This window comes from Aulonocara sp. 'chitande type north' Nkhata Bay, linkage group LG11 (assembly GCF_057382095.1).
Source record: "Aulonocara sp. 'chitande type north' Nkhata Bay isolate Kocher_YH1m ecotype deep benthic linkage group LG11, A_spYH_male_GT1.1, whole genome shotgun sequence".
Taxonomy (NCBI): domain Eukaryota; kingdom Metazoa; phylum Chordata; class Actinopteri; order Cichliformes; family Cichlidae; genus Aulonocara; species Aulonocara sp. 'chitande type north' Nkhata Bay.
Genome location: NC_141354.1, coordinates 24,139,391 through 24,157,024, shown reverse-complemented (window position 1 = coordinate 24,157,024; position 17,634 = coordinate 24,139,391). Strand labels below are relative to the sequence as shown.

At 40.7% G+C, this 17,634-nt stretch overlaps 3 protein-coding genes across 3 annotated transcripts; all 3 read left to right on the top strand.

Annotated features, from left to right (window-relative positions):
* The first annotated feature begins 6,037 nt into the window (after positions 1 to 6,037).
* On the top strand, positions 6,038 to 7,551 carry LOC147319006 (trypsin-1-like). Its single transcript, XM_086311255.1, has 6 exons — positions 6,038 to 6,087; positions 6,327 to 6,477; positions 6,596 to 6,846; positions 6,954 to 7,090; positions 7,265 to 7,366; positions 7,489 to 7,551. The coding sequence occupies exons 1-6, from the start codon at positions 6,048 to 6,050 to the stop codon at positions 7,534 to 7,536; spliced, it is 729 nt and encodes a 242-aa protein (XP_086167381.1). The 5' UTR covers positions 6,038 to 6,047; the 3' UTR covers positions 7,537 to 7,551.
* A 4,237-nt stretch (positions 7,552 to 11,788) lies between these two features.
* Positions 11,789 to 13,435, top strand: LOC147319005 (trypsin-2-like). The gene is made up of 6 exons (XM_086311254.1): positions 11,789 to 11,873; positions 12,103 to 12,253; positions 12,370 to 12,620; positions 12,728 to 12,864; positions 13,039 to 13,140; positions 13,261 to 13,435. Exons 1-6 carry the CDS (start codon positions 11,834 to 11,836, stop codon positions 13,306 to 13,308), a joined length of 729 nt encoding a protein of 242 aa, XP_086167380.1. The 5' UTR covers positions 11,789 to 11,833; the 3' UTR covers positions 13,309 to 13,435.
* Positions 13,436 to 15,585: 2,150 nt separating this feature from the next.
* LOC147319004 (trypsin-1) lies at positions 15,586 to 17,167 on the top strand. The gene is made up of 6 exons (XM_086311252.1): positions 15,586 to 15,638; positions 15,836 to 15,986; positions 16,102 to 16,352; positions 16,460 to 16,596; positions 16,771 to 16,872; positions 16,993 to 17,167. Exons 1-6 carry the CDS (start codon positions 15,599 to 15,601, stop codon positions 17,038 to 17,040), a joined length of 729 nt encoding a protein of 242 aa, XP_086167378.1. The 5' UTR covers positions 15,586 to 15,598; the 3' UTR covers positions 17,041 to 17,167.
* The last annotated feature ends 467 nt before the right edge of the window (positions 17,168 to 17,634 follow it).

The window sequence follows — 17,634 nt, the reverse complement described above, 5'->3', positions numbered from 1 at the left end:
ATGGTCCTGGTCTCTGTGCATTACTTTGATATAAATGACAGGGTTTTTTTTGTCAGTACATCCATAACCCCCAAAGGCACAACACTCTGAGAGCAAGGTAAGCAACCGATATTTGAATGAGTTTCAAATCTATCTAGCTATGAAACTATATGTATGAAACTTTTACAGCCATACCTTCTATATAGGATGCAAGCACAGCAAAATGTACTTTGTAATCACTAACCTTGACTTGGCTGTAGCCTGTTGCACTCCAGATGGCCATGTTCACAACAGCAGTTGCAGAATGTTTCCTAACATATATATATATATATATAACTAATGGCATTTATTGCAATTGTCATCTTGCGGGGGGTTTACAGGGTTCCATCGGTAAATGACTGCTGGTCAGCAAACCTGGGAAACCCACAGATAATTGGAACTATGGCACGAAACCGCTTCCAAGACATCATGCAACACCTACGCTTTGATGACAAGTCCACCCGCAGTGATCGAGCAAAGACTGATAAGTTCGCTGCAATTTCCAGTGTGTGGGGATCATTTGTCACCAACTGCATCACGTGCTACAACCCTGGTCTACATATCACCGTTGATGAACAGCTTTTCCCATCAAAGACTCGGTGCTGTTTCCTGCAGTATATTGCAAGTAAACCGGACAAGTTTGGGATCAAGTTTTGGGTGGCCTGCGACCTAAAATCCAAGTACATTTGCAATGTCTTCCCATATCTTGGCAAGGACCCCAATCGTCCCACTGAGGAGAGACTTTCTGAAAATGTAGTAATGAGGCTGATGGAACCATTCCTAGACAAGGGCAGAAATGTTACCACGGACAATTTCTTCACATCGCTTTCACTTGCGCAAAAACTTCTTGGACGGAAAACCACCATCCTCGGCACAGTCAACAGGATTCGCAGGGAAATTCCTCAATCCACTAGACAGACAGATCACAATGAATTCACCACTCAGGTATGTTGCAGGTCTTTTGTGGTTCTATGTTTATGTGTTTCATTGTGTGTAAAAGGGCTATGGAAATAACAATTTATCTTATTTCTTAGGTGTTTTCAACCTCTGCTGCCACGCTGACGGCGTATGCGGCCAAACGGAAGAAGACAGTCTATATTCTTAGCAGCATGCACAGCGTGGTTCAGACTGATAACACTACCAAAAGGAAGCCAAACACTGTCACCCTTTACAACAAAACAAAGTGTGGCGTGGATGTGATGGACCAGATGGTTCGGGAGTACACTGTCCGCAAAGGAACACGGCGCTGGCCAGTCGCCGTGTTTTATAACATGATTGACATGGCAGCACTGAATGCACATGTGCTGTATCAAGCATGCACCGGGACGAAGGAAAGACGGGTGGACTTCCTGGTGGAGCTTGCAAGGGAGTTGGCTCGCTCTCATGTAGCTGCGAAGAAGGCAAGAAAAGATCAGTTGCTTCGGACACAACCCTCCACACCGAGCCCTGGAAAAAGGGCCACGTGTCAGGTCAAACACAGATGCAAAAAAAATCAGGCCACTGTGCGATGTGTTCACTGCTACAGGTACACATGTGGTAAATGCAGACGACAGATACCGTGGCAGTGCCAGGATTGTGAGTGATTGCTGAAAATGTTGAAATGTACTCACTCACTTTTTATCATTATTTGTAAATATGTGTACAAATGGTTGATTTTTTGTACTGTTTTCATCAATAAATGTCAGCAACAAAGGACATACAAAGGACATGTGTTGATTTCTCCCTAAGATGGCAAACTGAAACACTCCACTCCCCCACCCCCTCAATCACTCACCCCCACTCCCCTCCCTCCAGAATTCCTAGGTAACGACCTAATATACATATGAATGACTAGCCAATTTAGCTTCCACTTCCAGCATTTGACTGCTCTCCGGCTTTTAAAGGTAGAACGGTAGAAGCCTGGAAATCCCAGTGTTATGTAATTGCAAGGCAGAGCAATATTCAGTTAATTAACTTTCTTCTTGACTAAAGATGATTATCAAAATTATTGCTTAGAATTAAATATTATAAATGAGCTATTTATTTGACAGCATAAATGTAAATATTAAAATGAAAAAAGATATTAATAAGATGTGAAAATAAAGAACTGCATCCTGCTTTATGTGGAATTCCCAAAGTTACTCTGGTATAGGTTAAAATACATTAAAGTATCCCTACTTTTAAAAAAATGTAACAGCTGGAATTAGTCATGATAAATATTAATGACTTTTTTTTAGTAGCTTTTACGTTGACACAGAAAAAAATGTAAGAATTCTAATAAACAGTCTGAGGATTAGACATACATTTAGCATTTAGTATGCGGGACTCTTTAAAATCTAACAATAATTGAAATGTAGATAATTGCAGGACTGCAGGATTGTTAATTGTCACACAGCAGTTGGAAATCAGCAGCAAACCTCTGTATTACTGATACATTGATTATTCAAATCTAAATTTCTGAATTTCTGAATGGGTCTGATTAATTTGAGTCATCCATTATGCTGCAATCATTTTTGCTATAAGAATAGTTACATGTTGTCCTATTTGATTTCTCACTGCTGCATATTTCTTTTATGGTTGAGTTCTGAACTCGGCCTTGGTGTTATGTGAACAATCCATATGTTGCAGCCATACGGGGTTAGATTTAGAAGCCTTACAAGTCTGGAATGGACCACCTGCGTCTGGTTTTCACCTCACTATCAATTTGTGTGTTTTAGTTGACTGGCTATCACAGGATAAAGACTGAAGTGAAGTAAAAGGATACAATTTCAGCCATGAAATCTCTGGTTTTCATTTTGCTAATTGAAGTTGCTTGCAAGTGCAGACAGTGTCTTGTGCACTGTGCATGTTTCTATAGTGCAACAAATGAATTATTATTTCTGTGTCAACAGATGATGATGATGGGTATGAGTGTGAGCCCTACTCCCAGCCCCAATCAAGCGTCTTCTGTGGTTGCTCCTTGGTCAATGAGAACTGATGCAACTGATGGGAAAAATGAACAGAAAATCAAAATCTCTTTTTATCAGCTTCTTTGTCTGTCTTTTGCATGGAGTTGTGTATGGGAGATCATCATACTGGAGCCACTGAGGGTAATGAGGAGTTTGTTAGTGTTTTCCATATAATCCAACAAGCCTTCTGTGACAGTTTGGCACTTGTGAATGACATCAGGCTGCTCAAGCTCAGCTGCCATAGTCAACCAGTATGTGCAGCCTGTGGCTCTGCCCGCTGGCTGTGCCTCTTCTGGGACCACTTGCAAAGTCTCTATTATCCCCAATGTTCTTTTGTATTTGCTGCAGCTGCTGACAGGCTGCGGTGTGCAGAAATTCCCTTCCTGTCTGAAGATTACTGTCACATTACATACCCCAATGTAGTTGACTACACCGTATTCTGTAAAGGATACCTGGATGAAGGCAGGCTCCTGCCAGATATGTTTCTACTTTTCTGACAACATACGTTCAAACTGGACCAACCACTTTTTTTTATTTCTTTAAAGTGCTGAGGGCTGAGCATTGCATTGCAAAAGTTCAGAGTTCAAGTATCAATATTCACTGCATGTAAGTCCAAGTTTTTCTCTCAAGGTCACTCTGGAGGTGCTGATTTCTGCAAAGTTGTGCTGCAAGATGTATATTGGGGATATAGAAAAGCTGAGAAAAGCTATCCTACACCAAGGCATCATGTTAGTGCTTCCAAACACCCCATCCTGACTGATGCTGTTCAGTTTCTATGTCTGTGTTATGATTGAGTGGTGTTACGTTCCCCTGAGGGGTCTAGGCGGTGAGGGGGGAGTAACAAAAAGTGTCCAGGTCAGAAAAAGGAGTCAAGGAGGCAAAAGGGTTAAATCAAAGAGTTTTATTAAAGTAGCTCAACTAAAAGAGACGGACAAGCCGCTATCACCATTTAAGAAAACAAACAAAACTCAGGCGTGGTCAATAAAGTAAAACGTAAGCCAAAAAGAAAGAGAGCAGCTCACTAGCTGCAAACCACAATAACACAGCTCACTAGCTGTAACCACTCACAAACACACTCAGCTCACTAGCTGTAACCACACTCATGGCACTCAGGCCCAGAACTCACCTTTCCCTGGGCTTAAATACTTTTAATTACTGATGTGAGTCAGCTGTGTAACAGGGAAAGGTGGCACCTCAGGCAGAAGAGGTGGTGGGACACGCCCACACAGGCACCTTCAGGAGGAGGCCCTGCTAGGGCCGTAACACCCCCTCCCATAAATGCAAACCCATGGTTTGTCAAATTACCATAACCAAAAATGAGTCCATAACCGTTTCATGACGAATTTTGCAGGCTTTCCACCTACCAAACCCCATAACAACGGTTAGGCATTTCCTGCGGAAACTGCCAATCCCATCTCAGTGGGTTCACAACATTGCCAGAGAGTGGCCCCAGACCCTCGAAACAGTGTCCCATGGGATAGCCAGGGCTTCGAACCATCACGTGTGGAGAACCCAGCAGGCAGCTAGCAGGCTTCACTGAAACACAGACATGACTGTTAGCAAGGGGTGCAGGTCTGAATGGTGGTTTTAAACATGAACCGGAGAAAGGGTCAACCAGCGGCAGCTCAGGGTTAGTTGGCCTCGTACACTGATTACGGGGTGCTACTGAGCAACTGTGCTCCAGGTTTAGCCTTTTAGTAGGCCTGGCAGGCTTGTCAGTTTGAGAGCCACGACTGACTTTACTCAAAACAGGCCCCTTTCGTGTTGAGTGGGCTTTCTGTTTGAGTGCCAGTCTGACACAATTGGCAACCACATGGCCAGGCTTGTGACAGAAAAAACACAGTTTGGGCCTAGGTCTTAACACCATAACTGCATTTTCCATCTTAGCTGGCCCACTTTTACCTGTCCAGGCTGCGCTATAGTGCAGAGGGATATCCTGTCCTACCGCACTTGCTTTATGAGTCAGCTTAAACTCGTCTGCCAGGGTGGCAGCTTGCTGTAGAGATGTAACCCTCTGTTCACTTAAATAAAGGGCCACTCAGGCCCAGAGCTCACCTTTCCCTTGGCTTAAATACTTTTAATTACTGATGTGAGTCAGATGTGTAACAGGGAAAGGTGGCACCTCAGGCAGAAGAGGTGGTGGGACACGCCCACACAGGCACCTTCAGGAGGAGGCCCTGCTAGGGCCGTAACAAGTGGCTGCACAACACAAAGGCCATGCATTAACTGTGTATAAATTGGACTGGTTCTTATATAGCACTTTTCTACTCTATTTGAGCACAACTTGCCTCATTCACCTATTCACACAAGCATGCATCAGAGAGATATTTAGTGGGGATTGAACCCCCAACCTTCCGGTTAGTAGGTGACCTGCTCTGCTGCCTATATTTTTCAGCATTTATATCTCACATATAATTCTCCCTTTTCAAATAAAATCAAATCACAGCACTTGCTCTATCACAACTTTATATGCATGTCCTATGTTTTATGAATAAAACAAAGCACATCATTTCTTTCTTGGGGCAGAGGCAAACCTTTCATATCTGAATTTAGTTTCCAGATTACAAGGCTGACGTGTAACTGGAGACGTGGTATGTACCTTTACAGTGTGACCAGAAAAACAAACCAAACTCCCATTTCCGTCAGCTAACAGTTAAATTAATCAAATTTATACCAAAATAAAATTTGCGTAATTTAATTTGGTCTTAAGAGTTGCTTTATAGAATATTGCACAGGATTAATGTCAGAACATTACACATAAATGAAATGATTTGTTTTGCTGTGACTGTTTTAACGATGCATTAGGGAAAGAGTTTCTAACAAGTTGTTTGGTTTATATTAACAATTTGTATACATATATTACAGATATGAAACATAAGTCAGTACAGATAATAGAGAAGCAAAAACTGTCTACATCACACATTGCATTATGACTTTCCTTGTTTGCTAAAAATTAAGCCATCTCTATGCAAATAGCGAGGCCAGTTTCAAAGACAGAGATTGGTTCCTCAATGACCAATAGGAACTCCCCAGCTCCCTCCCTGTGTATATAAATCAGAGCTCCAGGTGAAGTTCTCTCATCTGTAGGATCACTCAGCAACCATGAGGTCTCTGGTCTTTGTTCTGCTCATTGGAGCTGCTTGTGAGTGTTTGTGAGAAGTTTTAAGGCTTCTTCTCTGCTAACAGTTGGTTGGCTTTCTTCCCAGATCGCACCATTAATCATCATAGCTTTATTATCTCAAAGTGGAAAATTAATTATGTTTCTGTATGCACTCAAATAGGTTTGATTTATGCATTTGACTGGAAATCAAACAGCATAGATGTTTCACTCCTGATGTAAAAGTGTAGGAGTAAACAGTTTGTTTACACTTGTGTTTTCAGTTGCCCTGGATGACGACAAGATCGTCGGAGGGTTTGAGTGCACACCTTACTCTGAGCCCCATCAGGTGTCTCTGAACTCTGGCTACCACTTCTGTGGTGGCTCCCTGATCAATCAGAACTGGATTGTGTCTGCTGCTCACTGCTACAAATCGTAAGTATATTTCTATAAGATCTATAAGATTACAGGTCTGATTTTCAGACCAAAGTTGTGCAAAATAAATTTTTATTGGAAGTTTTATACTAATTTCCTGTTTTTCAAATGTTTTCAGTCGTATCCAGGTGCGTCTGGGAGAGCACGACATTTCGGTCAATGAGGGAACTGAGCAGTTCATCGACTCCTCCCGTGTCATCCGCCATCCACAGTATGATTCCTGGAATATTGACAATGACATCATGCTGATCCAGCTGAGCCAGCCTGCCTCCCTCAACAGTTATGTGCAGCCTGTGGCTCTGCCCACGAGCTGTGCTCCTGCTGGCACCATGTGCACAGTCTCTGGATGGGGCAACACCATGAGCTCTAGTGAGTAACTTCTGCACGTTAGCAGTTTAAAGTTAAAAATGTTTCATGACATTTGGTTCCATCAGCATGAATCGTTGTTCATCCATACTCTGTTTCAAACATTGCAGCTGCTGATCGGGACAGGCTGCAGTGCCTGAACATCCCCATCCTGTCCTACAGTGACTGTAATAACTCCTACCCTGGCATGATCACTGACTCCATGTTCTGCGCTGGATACCTGGAGGGAGGCAAGGACTCTTGCCAGGTATGTAATAAGTCAAACCTGCAACTGTCCCCTTCTCGAATAGTAAAGCTTTCTTAAAATGCCACAAGAGTGGACGTATCCCACAATGACAACAACACATTTAATTTATATTTAATTAGATTTAAATAATTATTTCTTGACATCCATCTTTGTTTTCTTTACTTTTATTTTCAGGGTGACTCTGGTGGTCCTGTTGTGTGCAACGGTGAGCTGCAGGGTATTGTGTCCTGGGGCTATGGATGTGCTGAGAGGGACCACCCCGGTGTCTATACCAAGGTAAAACTATATGCTTTCTTTAATTTAAACAGTTATGTCATATTCAATTCACATTGTGTGGCTTCAGTTAAACTTCATCATCCTGTCTACATTAACAAATCTCAATCTGTCTCCATTCACAGGTCTGCATCTTCAACGACTGGATTCAGCAAACCATGGCCAGCTATTAAGTCTGATCCTTCGATCACCACTCTGCTTGGCTGCATTTTTTTTAACCAGTTTAACTCTGCTCTTCTGTAGAGTTCTGAATAACATGCAGTCAACTAAATCAATAAAATCACACAAACTGAGTACTGTTTTTTCATTTGTTTTACAATATATACATTTGATCAATAAAGAACTAACATAGACATGATAGCCAACAGCTATTTAAGATGTAGCAGACAGTCATTCACAGTATTGTACATATAAATGTAAGGCACACACAGAACGTTATACACCTTGACCTTCATTAGTTTTACCTGATTATCTGCAAATTGTTTGACAAAAAAAAAAGAAGATAAATCAGTGCCAGAGATGCCAGCAGGATCAACAAACTAATCCGCAAGGCTGGAAGCATCATTGGTCAGAATTTGGAGGTCTTTGAGTCAGTGAGGGACAGGCGGACACTGAACAAACTGGCCTCCATCATGGAAAACCCATTCCACTCACTCCATTTCACACTTCTGAGGTGGCAGATCTCCTTCTCCATCAGACTGATTCAACCTCACTGCCATAAAGAACACTTTGGGAAATTATTCCTACCGTTCTCTGTAAAGCTGTATAACAACTCTTTACTCTGTGACAGGTGAACACACCTGCCAGGCATAAGATCCCAAACATATTTTGTATGTTTTGTTGTATTTTAATCTGATTACTTCTAAGTAATCAGAATAAAATTAATCTGATTACTTAGAAGCTTTTTAATTTATTAGTCTCGATGAATCGCATTTAATTGCTCAAGAAAATTTGCCCCAGAGTCTGAAGACAATGAAGAGAGGTGGAGGCTCTTTGCCTTTGCTGGCTCCTTTGTGCTGGCATCTTTACACTGTTCCTGCAGCAGGACCTCAAGGCTGGTCCAAACCTCTTCTCGCTCTCCCCTTGCAAGACACTTTAAATCCTTAAAGCCTGGGTCAAGCACAGTAGCTATCTTGAGCCACTGATGGTTGAGTGTAGTTACACGTTGGGATAGGTCCTTTGTGAAGGCAGTCTTAAATTTCACCAAGTAGTTTGAGTCATCATCAGAGGCCTCCATGGTGTGATGCAGATGGCAGAAAGCAGTTAAAACTACTAAACCTAAGACATATGTCTCACCTCCAAGAAGCTCAGTCACAAACCTGTAGTAGACAGTTCAAGAAAGTAATTATTCATCTACACAGTAACTGTCAACTATAGAGCTTTTTGAAGAAACACTAACAAAGTTAAAAAATAGCTTTATTTGGCTGCAAGGACAGTCACCAGCTTTTGGAGTTTTACCAGCTCTGATGGAGTTAAAATGACTAACTTGTGCTTTTTTTTGTCTAAAGCAGCGAGACAGCCTCTTGATTCTTTAGTAGACAAGAAACCATATCCAGCGTTGAATTCCATCATGTGGAAACATCCTGTATGAGTGGCTCTTTGTGTTGCCCCAGTCTTGTTTGCTGCTGGTGCAGTTCCTCCATATTAGCAGGGCTGTCTGTAATGCATCTAATTTTGCTTGCTTTTCAAGCTGTTGAATTTTACTTGAAATAGTCGTTCAGCACAGCAGTTGAAAAGTTGGATCACCTGACACTAACTGTAGCACATTGTCTAACCCCCTATCTTCTACCACCAATAGTGGTCTACAGTCCAGAGCAATCCATTTTGCAAGAGTAAGTTTGTCTGATGTTGACTTACTAATTTTGCCCTGAAGTCAGTCTTGATGCATTCTCAATCATCCAGGAAAGTAAATTGCCATCTTACAATGCTGTGATTGCAGCCATTCCCCAACTCTCTGTGAATGGTACTCATGGCCATTGATCAGTGGGTTTTGGTCAGTGGTTGTTGACCAATGGTCATGAGAATTTGCATAATTATGATGAAGGAACTGACCTCCCAGCTCATTGTTCCCTCAGTGGGCTGGTTTCAGTCATTATGCAAATGTACTGTTTATAAGATTGGGGAAACCTGCAGTCAGCTGAGACGGAAGAAGTCACTCGGATGAGTGACGAAACGTTTCTCCCACAAAACGCTACGTCCAGATGAAAAGAATCAACTTTTGGAGATCAGAAGTCAGTCATTTCATCAAGTTTGGGCTGCCGACACCTTTTTTGGTACTCGGACTGAGACTCATAGTGCTAACAGCTCCAACAGTTTCGGTCCTTGCTGTTTTGTATTTAGATGGTACCCTAAGGTTGAAGTGCTTCGGTGGTATGCAAACTCCTTTTTACACAGTTTGCACAAACCCACGCTTTTATCAAGGCTTCTGTCAGGTAGTCCTTTCAAAATGAACTTTGCCTTTGATCAGTCCTAGCAACAGGCTTTCTTCTGATTGTTGCTCTGATGTGAGCATCAGTTTAATCTATACCAGGAAATTGTGCATTAACAAAAGTTCCCCTTTGCTTGGAATGCAAAAGCTGTGTCCAAATTCAGAGGCTGCATCCTCCTGAGGCCGATTACGTCACACAGCGACATGACAAAGGCTGCCCAAATTCGAAGACTCCTCCAAATGCGGCTGACAAATGCGTCCTTTATTTCCCCAGATTTGAAGGATGGATTGGGTGTATCCTTCGTGGCTCAGCCTATCCCAGAATTCATAGCGCGGCACAGCTAATTCCAATTTTCAACAATGGCAGCAGCAACTTAGATTTAATACTACTCTTATTACTCTTATAAACTTTTAAGATATTATCAGGCGAGGATGTAGCTGTGTAAACTTCAAATATCTGTGGGATTTATCAAGATATCACACATTTGCAAAAGTGCTCCAACGTTTTCAGAGACGTCTGTTACCCACCAACTTGAGGCAATCAGGGAAAGAGACACAGGTGGGGAAAACAAGCAGCAGGGTCAACAGAATCAATTTAGGCGCACGAGGGACGCAAAACTGAACACAACACACACAGGACAAGAAACTATCAAAATAAAACAGGAACCTAAGACTGAGACTGAGACTGACACTGAGACACATCGACGTAACAGGCAAAAGACAAAACTGACAAAACACAAGAGATATCACATAAATGTAAACACAGGAGGGCCAGAAAAACTCTAGAACAACAAAAAAATATGATGAATACAAAATCAGAATGAAAACCGCCACAGGACAACCACTTCCTCCACTCCTAAATGGCCTGTATTTGTATAGCGCTTTACTTAGTCCCGATAGACCCCAAAGCACTTTACACTACATTCAGTCATCCACACACACAGGTGATGGCAAGCTACATTGTAGCCACAGCTGCCCTGGGACGCACTGACAGAGGGGAGGCTGCTGGACACTGGCGCCACCGGGGCCTCTGACCACCACCAGGCAATGGGTGAAGTGTCTTGCCCAGCGACCGAGACTGTCGGAGCCGGGGCTCGAACCAGCAACCTTCTGATAACAAGACGAACTGCCAACTCTTGAGCCACGATCGCCCCCTTCACAGATTTACTGTAAGAAATCCTACTTTAGGTAAGAAGGTTTTTAATTTGCTGCTCACAGCACTTCAATGTCCAGTGTGAATTTAGTTTTCAAGTGCTGTGAAACACACAGATGTGAGATAGTGCGTTCCAGATATCTAAATATAGAGATTATATTTACCTTTGTCGAAGTCTGACCAGAGACACACTAATTTCAAACAATAGGGGCTGACTTATTAGTCTATTGTTTTATGAAAATATACATTTAAATTTGTATTTTATGAGAGCTTATGCATGAAAATGGTTGCATATACAAAGGAATCCTTTGAAAGAGTTCTGTTGGAGATATTAAAACCACTAGGATTTGTTATTATATCATGCTCCACTGTCAGTGCATAAAAGTCTGGGCATAGGGAAAAAGTGACCCTTAAGTGCTTATTGAAGTGAAACAGTTCAGGTCTGCGAGGCTACAGAAACAACCACAAAAAACTATTTAAGAAATAAAATAATCCTATTTTCAAACATTCCTATGAAATTTTCCTCATTTGCTAAAAAGAAAGCCATCCCTTTTCACTATTCTGCTCATTACTGTCATCAAATATTGGCAGGATTGAAATTAACTTTTCCCAGTATTACAAAAAAAATTGTAATAAGTTACTAGCAATTAAAATATAGATTAATACAATGATACAAAAGAGTAATCTATTTATGTGCATGATTTATATCAAGATATTTCTAAAAAAATAAGCCATCTCTATTCAAACAAATCACCAACCCCAACGAGCCACACAAGAGATTGGCTCTTTGCTGACCAATAGGAGTGCTCAGAGAGCTGGGCAGCTCTCCTGTGGATATAAATGAGAGCTCCAGGTGAAGTCCTCTCATCTCCAGAATCACTCAGCAACCATGAGGTCTCTGATCTTTGTTCTGCTCATTGGAGCTGCTTGTGAGTGTGAAGTTTTATCTGAGCAGATTGTCTTCCTCTCTGACTGGCAGATGTTTTTCTTATTAGACTAAAACTTCATCCAACATAACTTTAGCTGCTCATGGCTGCAGCTTCACAATGATTCTAATCAAATACAATGTACTTTGGGCTGGAAATCAAACAGCATAGATGTTTCACTCCTGATGTAAAAGTGTAGGAGTAAACAGTTTGTTTACACTTGTGTTTTCAGTTGCCCTGGATGACGACAAGATCGTCGGAGGGTTTGAGTGCACACCTTACTCTGAACCCCATCAGGTGTCTCTGAACTCTGGCTATCACTTCTGTGGTGGCTCCCTGATCAATCAGAACTGGGTTGTGTCTGCTGCTCACTGCTACGAGTCGTAAGTATATTTCAGTAAGATTTTAAATCTTATTTAAGTGAGTGATCCACAATTAATATTTGTTGGTAGTTTCTGAGTGTTTGAATCTATTCTTTCTGTTTTTCAAATGTTTTCAGTCGTATCCAGGTGCGTCTGGGAGAGCACGACATTTCGGTCAATGAGGGAACTGAGCAGTTCATCGACTCCTCCCGTGTCATCCGCCATCCACAGTATGATTCCTGGAATATTGACAATGACATCATGCTGATCCAGCTGAGCCAGCCTGCCTCCCTCAACAGTTATGTGCAGCCTGTGGCTCTGCCCAGGAGCTGTGCTCCTGCTGGCACCATGTGCACAGTCTCTGGATGGGGCAACACCATGAGCTCTAGTGAGTAACTTCTGCACGTTAGCAGTTTAAAGTTAAAAATGTTTCATGACATTTGGTTCCATCAGCATGAATCGTTGTTCATCCATACTCTGTTTCAAACATTGCAGCTGCTGATCGGGACAGGCTGCAGTGCCTGAACATCCCCATCCTGTCCTACAGTGACTGTAATAACTCCTACCCTGGCATGATCACTGACTCCATGTTCTGCGCTGGATACCTGGAGGGAGGCAAGGACTCTTGCCAGGTATGTAATAAGTCAAACCTGCAACTGTCCCCTTCTCGAATAGTAAAGCTTTCTTAAAATGCCACAAGAGTGGACGTATCCCACAATGACAACAACACATTTAATTTATATTTAATTAGATTTAAATAATTATTTCTTGACATCCATCTTTGTTTTCTTTACTTTTATTTTCAGGGTGACTCTGGTGGTCCTGTTGTGTGCAACGGTGAGCTGCAGGGTATTGTGTCCTGGGGCTATGGATGTGCTGAGAGGGACCACCCCGGTGTCTATACCAAGGTAAAGCTAAATAATTTCTTGAATGTAAACAGCTATCTTAAACTAAGTTCTCATTGTAGAACGTTCATCATCCCATCATCCTCTTTTCAATAACAAACCTTGATCTGTTTCCATTCACAGGTCTGCATCTTCAATGACTGGATTCAGCAAACCATGGCCAGCTATTAAGTCTGATCCTTCAACTTCTTTCCGACTCTGCTGCAATTCTTCTATCATTTTAACTCCATTGTTGTTGTCGAGTTCTAAACAACTTGCAGTCAGAAGCCACCTAAATCAATAAAGTTATTCACCTTGACTTCCATTTTTTGCCTTCTTTTTTCCTACAAAACTGTTTTTTGATATTTAAAATAGTAAAACAAACATTTTACAATCATATCCTGGAATTTAGGAAGTAGGAGAAAGGCAGTTACTTTGTACATAAATCATCTGAACTGCTGAAATCTTCTCTCTACTTCAATTTGCCACTGCTGCTGCTGTTTAGAAAGGGATTGATACATGCCCAATAATCTGGGACTGGTAATAACAAATTACATATTTATATATTGTTTGCTATACAACAGTCTATGTATCCTTAGAATTTTGAGCTAATTTTGATCAGTGACTGTCTCTGAGTTTTTTTATTTGGTAAGTTCATGTAATCTGCTTCAAACCTTTTCTGTGGACATAAGTACGACTGAATCTGAGGCCATCTGGATATAGGGTGGGCTCCTTTTAAGGGTCTTTTTACTCCTTTCTAACATGCAATGGCAATTGATTGGCAGAGCCTGTTACCACTGTCGCAAGACATCATCATCAGTCACTCTTATGGTGTAACTTTACACGTGGCCAGAGTTCAGAATTAAGACAGAAACCAGCTGTAGTGCATGTACATTCTAGCGAGCACTGCACAGTAATTTATAACAATAGCATCTTATTTAAAACAGTAAACCTACTATTAAACATATTCCTAATACCTAAACAGCACCTTTTCAAAGCTAGGTTAAGAAACTTTATGCAAAAGTATCCCTGCATTCATTCAATTGTTATTTTTATCATTGTGTATATTTCCAGTTTTTATCTGTTGTACAGTGTCCTTGGGTGCTTTGAAAGGCGCTATTTAAATAAAATGTATTATTATTATTATTATTATTATTATTATTATTATTATCTGCTGAAGTAATTATCCATGTGAGGGATAAATCAATATAATCCCTAACCCTATGGTGTCAGAATGTGTGATTTCTGGCTTTTAAAAAATGTTTCCACTGTACTTTTTTTTTGGACATCACACAGTACACGACATGATTATAAGTCAAAAAGAAATATATATAGTCATACTGCCTCTGTTTTCTAGATAACTTTGATGGATTTCTTTTCAGGATATATTTTCATCTTTATAATGATAACGAATTATTTTAGTAAGAACCTTTTAAAAAAACGAAATTAAACTTGCAAACAGTCTGTCAGCTTCATAAAAGAACCTCAGTTCAGTTTTTTCATGGGGCAAAAAACACATTCCCAGAAAAGTCACAAAGACAAAATGTATAATGAAAGCTGTCATGGCGTTTTTATCTTTGAAAGAAAAAAACAACAAAAGCCAACAAAAAATCAAAACAAAACAAAACAAAAGTAATTAAAGTAATCTAAAACCAAACAGGCCTAATATAAAAAAAAATAAGTCCCTAAAGTCTGGATGTTAACATAAGATGTTCTATAAATCTAACAAGAAAAAACAGCACACAATTAAAAATAATATGATGTTCTTTCTTTAAAATTTAAAAATATATATAAATATAAACCTACTGTACAGCAAGTCACTACTTCTGTATCAATTTCTTTATCAGCTCACCTGGAGTTGCCGATTGTCTGGATATTTTTCACACTGTGGTATTTCATTATTTACTTTAAAGTGAGGTATTTCACACCCACAAAGAATAATTTATACATATAATATTAACTATCAACTTATTTTTTGCTCATGGCAGCCTCAATGTCCATTTGTGACTTTAGTTTCTAGGTCATAGGTGCTGAGAAGTACACAGCTGTGAGATACCGTGTTCCATTCATCCATTTCTCCTGCTTATCCAGCCACAAATATCTAAATATAGAGGTTATATTTACCTCTATAACCTGACCAAACACATGCACACAAATTTCTGAGAACACAAGATAACTTTTTATTTCATGTTTTTTTTAAAACCAAAATCTAAGTGTATAAGTGTGTTTTGGTACATTGGAAAGCCACATGAGTACAATATACATATTATTAGGATTTTTTCTATTTAAGTGCATGATTTATATCAAGATTTTAAAAAGAAAGCTATTCCTATGTTAATCTGGTCTCCAGCCCAACGACCCACCAAAGAGATTGGCTCCTCGCTAACCAATAGGATTGCCCAGAGAGCTGGGCAGCTCTCTCTGTGGATATAAATGAGAGCTCCAGGTGAAGTCCTCTCATCTAAAGGATCACTCAGCAATCATGAGGTCTCTGGTCTTCGTTCTGCTCATTGGAGCTGCTTGTGAGTGTGAAGTTTTAAGGCTTTTCTCAGATCACACCTTTATTCACCATAGCTTTATTATCTCAAATTTCATATGTTTCTGTGTCCAATCAAATAGGTTTGATTTATGCATTTGACTGGAAATCAAACAGCATAGATGTTTCACTCCTGATGTAAAAGTGTAGGAGTAAACAGTTTGTTTACACTTGTGTTTTCAGTTGCCCTGGATGACGACAAGATCGTCGGAGGGTTTGAGTGCACACCTTACTCTGAGCCCCATCAGGTGTCTCTGAACTCTGGCTACCACTTCTGTGGTGGCTCCCTGATCAATCAGAACTGGATTGTGTCTGCTGCTCACTGCTACAAATCGTAAGTATATTTCAGTAAGATTTTAAATCTTATTTAAGGGAGTGATCCACAATTAATATTTGTTGGTAGTTTCTGAGTGTTTGAATCTATTCTCCTGTTTTTCAAATGTTTTCAGTCGTATCCAGGTGCGTCTGGGAGAGCACGACATTTCGGTCAATGAGGGAACTGAGCAGTTCATCGACTCCTCCCGTGTCATCCGCCATCCACAGTATGATTCCTGGAATATTGACAATGACATCATGCTGATCCAGCTGAGCCAGCCTGCCTCCCTCAACAGTTATGTGCAGCCTGTGGCTCTGCCCACGAGCTGTGCTCCTGCTGGCACCATGTGCACAGTCTCTGGATGGGGCAACACCATGAGCTCTAGTGAGTAACTTCTGCACGTTAGCAGTTTAAAGTTAAAAATGTTTCATGACATTTGGTTCCATCAGCATGAATCGTTGTTCATCCATACTCTGTTTCAAACATTGCAGCTGCTGATCAGGACAGGCTGCAGTGCCTGAACATCCCCATCCTGTCCTACAGTGACTGTAATAACTCCTACCCTGGCATGATCACTGACTCCATGTTCTGCGCTGGATACCTGGAGGGAGGCAAGGACTCTTGCCAGGTATGTAATAAGTCAAACCTGCAACTGTCCCCTTCTCGAATAGTAAAGCTTTCTTAAAATGCCACAAGAGTGGACGTATCCCACAATGACAACAACACATTTAATTTATATTTAATTAGATTTAAATAATTATTTCTTGACATCCATCTTTGTTTTCTTTACTTTTATTTTCAGGGTGACTCTGGTGGTCCTGTTGTGTGCAACGGTGAGCTGCAGGGTATTGTGTCCTGGGGCTACGGATGTGCTGAGAGGGACCACCCCGGTGTCTATACCAAGGTAAAGCTAAATAAGTTCTTGAATGTAAATAGTTATCTTAAACTAAGTTCTCATTGTAGAACGTTCATCATCCCATCATCCTCTTTTTAATAACAAACCTTGATCTGTTTCCATTCACAGGTCTGCATCTTCAATGACTGGATTCAGCAAACCATGGCCAGCTATTAAGTCTGATCCTTCAACTTCTTTCCGACTCTGCTGCAATTCTTCTATCATTTTAACTCCATTGTTGTTGTCGAGTTCTAAACAACTTGCAGTCAGAAGCCACCTAAATCAATAAAGTTATTCACCTTGACTTCCATTTTTTTTTACCTTCTGTTTTCCTACAAAACTGTTTTTTTGATATTTAAAATAGTAAAACAAACATTTTACAATCATATCCTGGAATTTAGGAAGTAGGAGAAAGGCAGTTACTTTGTACATAAATCATCTGAACTGCTGTTACCACTGTCGCAAGACATCATCATCAGTCACTCTTACTGTGTAACTTTACACGTGGCCAGAGTTCAGAATTAAGACAGAAACCAGCTGTAGTGCATGTACATTCTAGCGAGCACTGCACAGTAATTTATAACAATAACATCTTATTTACAACAGTAAACCTACTATTAAACCTATTCCTAATACCTAAACAGCACCTTTTCAAAGCTAGGTTAAGAAACTTTATGCAAAAGTATCCCTGCATTAATTCAATTATTATCTGCTGAAGTAATTATCCATGTGAGGGATAAATCAATATAATCCCTAACCCTATGGTGTCAG

What these genes read in the sequence shown, in the direction of transcription:
- LOC147319004 (XM_086311252.1), top strand. Translation starts at nt 15,599, where the DNA reads ATGAGGTCTCTGGTCTTCGTTCTGCTCATTGGAGCTGCTT. An exon ending in GGGCAACACCATGAGCTCTA is followed by an intron (nt 16,353 to 16,459) that starts GTGAGTAACTTC and finishes CAAACATTGCAG; the next exon opens with CTGCTGATCAGGACAGGCTG. An exon ending in ACCCCGGTGTCTATACCAAG is followed by an intron (nt 16,873 to 16,992) that starts GTAAAGCTAAAT and finishes TTCCATTCACAG; the next exon opens with GTCTGCATCTTCAATGACTG.
- LOC147319006 (XM_086311255.1), top strand. Translation starts at nt 6,048, where the DNA reads ATGAGGTCTCTGGTCTTTGTTCTGCTCATTGGAGCTGCTT. An exon ending in GCTGCTCACTGCTACAAATC is followed by an intron (nt 6,478 to 6,595) that starts GTAAGTATATTT and finishes AAATGTTTTCAG; the next exon opens with TCGTATCCAGGTGCGTCTGG. An exon ending in GAGGCAAGGACTCTTGCCAG is followed by an intron (nt 7,091 to 7,264) that starts GTATGTAATAAG and finishes TTTTATTTTCAG; the next exon opens with GGTGACTCTGGTGGTCCTGT.
- LOC147319005 (XM_086311254.1), top strand. Translation starts at nt 11,834, where the DNA reads ATGAGGTCTCTGATCTTTGTTCTGCTCATTGGAGCTGCTT. An exon ending in GCTGCTCACTGCTACGAGTC is followed by an intron (nt 12,254 to 12,369) that starts GTAAGTATATTT and finishes AAATGTTTTCAG; the next exon opens with TCGTATCCAGGTGCGTCTGG. An exon ending in GGGCAACACCATGAGCTCTA is followed by an intron (nt 12,621 to 12,727) that starts GTGAGTAACTTC and finishes CAAACATTGCAG; the next exon opens with CTGCTGATCGGGACAGGCTG.